The 6,868-nt window shown below is 39.9% G+C and overlaps 2 protein-coding genes across 2 annotated transcripts in view; both read right to left on the bottom strand.

Moving 5' to 3' along the window:
- LOC111797643 overlaps positions 1-2,919 on the bottom strand; it is a 24,112-nt gene extending 21,193 nt beyond the window's left edge. The window contains exon 1 of the mRNA XM_023680710.1: positions 2,915-2,919. The gene's annotated coding sequence lies outside the window, so the exon portion shown is untranslated. The remainder of the gene's footprint in view (positions 1-2,914) is intronic.
- LOC111797396 (nitrate reductase [NADH]-like) lies at positions 2,581-6,868 on the bottom strand. The gene is made up of 4 exons (XM_023680385.1): positions 4,665-6,868; positions 4,437-4,577; positions 4,128-4,360; positions 2,581-4,048 (listed from the first exon to the last, which is right to left on the bottom strand). The coding sequence occupies exons 1-4, from the start codon at positions 6,565-6,567 to the stop codon at positions 2,729-2,731; spliced, it is 3,597 nt and encodes a 1,198-aa protein (XP_023536153.1). The 5' UTR covers positions 6,568-6,868; the 3' UTR covers positions 2,581-2,728.

The raw sequence follows: 6,868 nt of genomic DNA, 5'->3' as shown, positions 1-6,868 counted from the left end.
TTTTTTTTTTTTTTTTTTTTTTTTTTTTTTTTTTTTTTTTTTTTTTTTACCCTTTTAATATTAAATTTGATGTTAAAAACGTTTTTGCTGTTTTTTTTTGTATTTTACTGAAATTTTCTCTTTTTTTATTTTTTTTATTTTGTTTTTTTGTCATTTTCTTTTTTCCGTTGAAAACAAATTTTGTTTCTTTACGCATAATTTTAATTGGGTATCTACGTTTTTTATATCTCCAATTTGATGTTCATTACTTACTTAAATCTTATAAAATGTCCATATTACCCTTCTATTTAATCTCGAGAAAAAAAATATTTAAAAAAACTTAATTTCGAGATTATTTACCCAGCTTTGATAAAATTATACCTTTAAACTTATAAATCCAAATCAAAAGTTGAATTAATTTTCTTATAATTGATGTGACGATCATAATCTTTATTCATTTTATCAACAGTGGGATGACTTATTTAGTAACGTGCTACTCTTATATTTTTTAGGTAAATGTAAAGTGTCTTATACGAACAACGGTAAATGTTAAAATGACCATGAAAGTCAAAATAGTACAATAATATGCATTGAGTTTCGTGCACAGGTTGATAGGTAGCTTATTTATTTATTTTTCTTTTATGTTAAAAAAACAATGTTATTTTTACTTTCTTGTTTTAAATTAAACGTGCGAGTCCCTGAAAAGCATGGTAAAAAAAAAAATTACACCAAATATAATTAATAATATTGCATGTACGGTACATTAAAAAGTTAATAAAAAGTTGTACATTATTAGCTATAATTAAAATATCATAATTTCACTATGGCTTTGTACATAGAATCTATGGAACCTTTTTTTTAATTACACCCTTTTAATAAATAAATAAATAAGGAAAAGGGTTTTTTTTTTTTTTAAAAAAAAGGCATGAAAATTGCATTTTCATTATATTTTTTCATTTATATATATATATATATATATATATATATATTATTTTCCTCTTCTTATGTTTATTATTATTATTATTATTATTTTGCAATAAAAGAACCGCAATAATTAAAACATATGATTTATTATAATAATAATAATAATAATAATAATAATTTGATATTACTTTAAATCAAGTGGACTTGGTCGTGGCTCGTAGTGGTAGCTTCGCATTTGGAGCTATAGAATAAGGTTAATTTTCCGTTATTATTATTATTATTATTATTATTATTATTATTATTATTATTATTTCTCTCTTTTTAAAGATCGTGGGCTAAGTTGATGGGCCATGACGAATAAATTGGGCTGGGCTTTTTCTTTGCCATCTAATTTGTATTATTTAAATCTGATTTTTCTAATTGAATATTTATTTTAACCATTAACAATAAATTAAAAATAAATGGCTAAGTAAATATAAAGGTCTATTAAGAATCTTTATTATTTTAAATTAATTACAAATTATAAATTATAAACTTTATTGTAATATTTGACTTTACGTTGAAATATTATAAATAATTACTTTAAATAATATATAAAATAATCAAATACGTGGAGTTTTATTTATTTGAACAAATATTTGAAAATTAATTTATTTTAATGGCTTTTAATGTAGTACTGCTGGCTATATATTTAATTTCTTTATTAAATAATTTAAATTAATATTTATGTTTTCGTGACTTTTTAATTGGCTAACCCCCATAGGTGCTAGATTTCAATAGGTTAGAGAAATAATATATATATATATTCAATAATATAATATAAAATCCATAAGATTATTGGAGGCATTTAATTATGGCTAATAATTAGTGTAACCCTTCGTATTAAGATTTGTGTAATGTGATTATCGTTTTTTAAAAAAGATCTGCATGACGTGTGCATCCAGATATTTTGCTTAATTTTTAATTACTAGATTAATTAAGCACTATTAAAATTTTAAAAATATCTTAAGTCAAGGATTAAAGAGATGCTTTTTCATTTATATATATATATTGTCGTCTATTGCATTTATTTAAATCGGTTAGGGAGAGTATGATATTTATTGTAAGGACGTGGAAACTTTACTATAGCAGCATTTTAAAACAGTGAGGTTGATGATAATATGCAACTGACTAAATATCTGTTAACGGTGATCTTAGATTGTTACAAATAGTATCAGAGCCAGTCAACGAATGATATGAGGTACTAGTCAAATTACTAGTCAAATTGAGGCTGAGACGGCGTAACAGACCAAGAGCGGACAATATTTTTTTTCCAGTTAGACCCTGTTCATAGTAGATAAGTTTTAAAATCGTAAGATTGACGATGATACATAACGTGTCAAGGCAGACAATACATTATAGGTCAAAATGAACAATATTTATTAGCGAGACCCTTTTCATAGTAAATGTATTTTAAAACGTGAATTTAAACATGATAATAACGGACTAACTGCTAGTAATGGCCTTTGATGATTGCATAAGAAATAGAATTAACGTAGCATTATTGTGAATATATTAGAATACCGTGGTCAGATCAATTTGTACGGTTTCTTCAATAATATGCTCAAGTTAATTAATTAATTAATTAAGGGATTTTTTAGTCAAGTTAATTTAAAATAAAGTCTTGAAGTCCAAAGCTATTTTCAACTTTATGTGCATTTCTTTTTTCATACCAATCAAACAACACTGATAGAACGAAAACTCTGGCATAAACTAAGCTTAGTGTCACAATCGCACTTTTTTCTAATTTGGCAACGGTATGATCGTAACACTTAGCTTCACCGAGTCAAAACACCAACAACGAATCGGCGGTGTCGTAATTCATCTTCTCCAAATTGGGTTGCACAGCAAACTTAATCATCGGCGGCGGTCCACAAGCTAACGCCAACGAATCGGCCGACGCGGACGGAAGATGCTCCCTCATGATACTCTCCGACACCACGCCGACACTATACTCCCACCCTTCTCGTACACTCTCTTGCACCACATACCACACATTGAACCTCTTGTCACTCCTACTCCATTCATCCAGCTCGTCCCTCATCAAGATATCATTCTCCGTTCGGTTCGCATACACCAAGAACATCTCCGTTTCATCCTCTGGGTCCTTCAGAATCGCCTGCGCCACTTGAAAAATCGGCGTTATGCCCGTTCCGCCGGCTAACATAGCTAGCTTCTTGGCCTTCTTTTGCTTGCCGTCGACTAAGAAGTGGCCGCGGCCGGTGTATTCGATGTGCCCCAATGGGCCTTTCACTTCGATTTCGGATCCGAGTGGGAGCGAGTCCAAATGCTGCGACATGAGCCCGCCGTTGGGGAATTTGGGGTGCGCGTTTTTGAAGTAGATTTTGACAACCAATTCGAAGTAACCCACATGGTGGATGCCGCTGGTGGGCGTGTAGGCTCTCATGCATAGCTTGCCGTCTATGTTAGCGCAGAGGAATACGTGTTTACCCACCGGTAATCCAAGCGCTTGATCCTCTAATGGCAGAGCGAATCTCAACCGTCTAACGTCGTGGGAGATTGCCGTTTTGGAAATCAATTTGCAGGGGATTTTCTCACGCGGGTTTAAAGCCACGCGCCGCGTCTCCGTGATTGGAGCTAAATGGGGGATATTATGATTAACTGACCCATGAACAGAGGTGTCAGGCGACGAATCCGAAGCGTAGCCGGTAGTGATCAACTCGCCGATTCGGTAATCCTCGAGCATTTTTTTCGCTTTGTCGGAGTGAATTGCGTCGAATTCTTCCGTGCAGTCGGTACCGGCGTTGATGAGAATGCTGTCGGTGCCGCCGGGATGATCCTTGAGGAAGCGGGTGCAGTCGTAGACATGGCCGTGGACGACGATCCAAGCGGATTGGTCGGAGTTGTGGGTTTTGACATCGGACATTGAGTATATGTTTGACGCGGTGTTGATGAACGGCGATGAGATACTCTTCTTCATGGTTTGGTTGTTTTCGGTGGATATCTCGAGGTGTCTCTCTTTAGCCATCCATCCGCCGGACTGGTTTCCCGGCAACGTTGGGTGTTCGAAAACGATTCCGATCTCTCCCTTGTGCGGCTTGCACATATTGGTTTTGACTCGAAACCAACAATTGTTCATCATTCCCTGAAAAACCCATAAAGAAATTAAGTGAATTAACGAAGATGAGGCCGTGAATCAGTCAAACGCATTGATACCCACTTACCATGAGATTCCATATGAGCTTCTCCGGCTGAGTGTTGAACGTCTCATCCCAAGCGCGGACTGCAATTTCCTTCGCCGCAAGCAGGTCAAGAACCTCCACCTCCAGCGACCAGAAACACCAACACCAATACTTCCCGTATTTTGTAGCCTTCTCCGGGCTGTTCAAATCGGAGAGATGCCATGATTCTCCGCCGTCGAGAGTCACCTCCACTCGTGTCACTTTCTTCCCCCCTCCTGTAATTACTCATTTTTTATTCAAATTCTCCACAAAATGACACCAAAAAACTGAAAAAAAAGACGCAAAACTCACCGGAATATGCATATCCTCTTAACGTATACGGCCGTTGTGTAGTCCATGAGTTTATCGGCAGGATTTCCTCGTGGCATGGTGTGGTTATAACAGAGTTTATGTTCAGTTCGCTGATAATACACTCCGGCTTGTACCACCAAGCTACGAATTCATTAACTCCGCCGTGTTAGTTCTTGTAATGTTGCAGTTAGAATTGATTATATGATTTGATTTCTGGGTTTTGTTTACCTTCGGCGTTTGCCAATTCTGCATCGACATGGGAGGGGAGGACTTTGTTGTCTCTGTAATGGTAATAACTATCTGATTCTTTTGTGGTTACGATAATGCGTTTTAGCCATTTGACCATCCGGCCGCCGATGAATCCCGGCGTGATGATCCGAACGGGAAATCCGTGGTCCGGTGCTAACAGATCGCCGTTTTGCATATACGTTAGCATTATATCTCTACCTGGGTCCATGGCTACTTCCTTTCTCAGGCTAGTGCCGTACTTGGACCCACCGCCGCCGGGCAAACACTCTGCTCCTTCAAAGCAGACATTGAGGGCCCCTTTCTTACTGCTGAAGATTCCACAGTGCTTTAACACGTCTCGGAGTGGGACCCCTCGCCAGACCGACGTGGAGATTCCGCCGCCGCCCCAGTTGAATCCGATGGTTTTCTTAACCATATTCTGTTCCTTCCGGCGGTTACCGGCGCAGACGAGTGTGACGGGAAATTCCCGGCTACGGAAATCGTTAACGAGTTGGTCCATAGTGAACCGGGTTGGTTTTTTCACTAAACCGCAAATCTCGACGGTCCAATCGTTCCAATTCGCCTTAGGGACCGGGCCGTGGTTACGGACGTAATGAAGCGGAACCGGAGTGATGAACCCATGGTGCATCAAACGGGGTAACGGCGGCTCCGAATTGAAAGGATGTTTACCCGTAAGACGAACCATGGACGCATTTCTCTCAATCCAACCATCCGCCGTGCCGGAATCTCTCGGATCGTGAATCGACGGCTCCAATTCGCTCAACCCTTTTCGAATCAAGTCGTTGAAATCGGAGTCGTTGTCGTCGTCACTGGAGAAGTCATCATCGCCGGCGTTCTCCATTGCCGCCGTCTTCTTGGGCACGGAGAACTCCGGATTAGAGGGAAAATTACAGCCACGAATGGCGGAATCCAAATGGGGAAACTGACGATTATGGACAGAGGTAGCCATGTGAAGATGGTTTAGTTCGAGTTCCAGTCGTTTATAAGTGAAANTTGTGGTTACGATAATGCGTTTTAGCCATTTGACCATCCGGCCGCCGATGAATCCCGGCGTGATGACCCGAACGGGAAATCCGTGGTCCGGTGCTAACAGATCGCCGTTTTGCATATACGTTAGCATTATATCTCTACCTGGGTCCATGGCTACTTCCTTTCTCAGGCTAGTGCCGTACTTGGACCCACCGCCGCCGGGCAAACACTCTGCTCCTTCAAAGCAGACATTGAGGGCCCCTTTCTTACGGCTGAAGATTCCACAGTGCTTTAACACGTCTCGGAGTGGGACCCCTCGCCAGACCGACGTGGAGATTCCGCCGCCGCCCCAGTTGAATCCGATGGTTTTCTTAACCATATTCTGTTCCTTCCGGCGGTTACCGGCGCAGACGAGTGTGACGGGAAATTCCCGGCTACGGAAATCGTTAACGAGTTGGTCCATAGTGAACCGGGTTGGTTTTTTCACTAAACCGCAAATCTCGACGGTCCAATCGTTCCAATTCGCCTTAGGGACCGGGCCGTGGTTACGGACGTAATGAAGCGGAACCGGAGTGATAAACCCATGGTGCATCAAACGGGGTAACGGCGGCTCCGAATTGAAAGGATGTTTACCCGTAAGACGAACCATGGACGCATTTCTCTCAATCCAACCATCCGCCGTGCCGGAATCTCTCGGATCGTGAATCGACGGCTCCAATTCGCTCAACCCTTTACGAATCAAGTCGTTGAAATCGGAGTCGTTGTCGTCGTCACTGGAGAAGTCATCATCGCCGGCGTTCTCCATTGCCGCCGTCTTCTTGGGCACGGAGAACTCCGGATTAGAGGGAAAATTACAGCCACGAATGGCGGAATCCAAATGGGGAAACTGACGATTATGGACAGAGGTAGCCATGTGAAGATGGTTTAGTTCGAGTTCCAGTCGTTTATAAGTGAAAGAAACAGAGGAGTGTTCCCTGAGAGAGATAAATGAAGGGAGAGAACGTTTATATAGGGAACAACCCAGAAGAAGACAAGAAATCAAAAGCAAAAGCAAAGATCAAGTTGGCGATGAGGACTAAAATAATATTATAAAAAGAATGAATCATCCATAATTTGTAGAGAGGGGAAAGAGTCGGTTTGGGCTGGAGGGCTAAAGAGGCGGTTTGGTGTGCGCAGAACAGAGCGAGCCAGTGGGCTGTTCTTCAGGTCTACAT

Source organism: Cucurbita pepo, chromosome LG06, assembly GCF_002806865.2.
Source record: "Cucurbita pepo subsp. pepo cultivar mu-cu-16 chromosome LG06, ASM280686v2, whole genome shotgun sequence".
NCBI classification, from domain to species: Eukaryota; Viridiplantae; Streptophyta; class Magnoliopsida; order Cucurbitales; family Cucurbitaceae; genus Cucurbita; species Cucurbita pepo.
The sequence above is the reverse complement of the archived record's forward strand: the minus strand, read 5'-3'. Positions and strand labels throughout refer to the sequence as shown.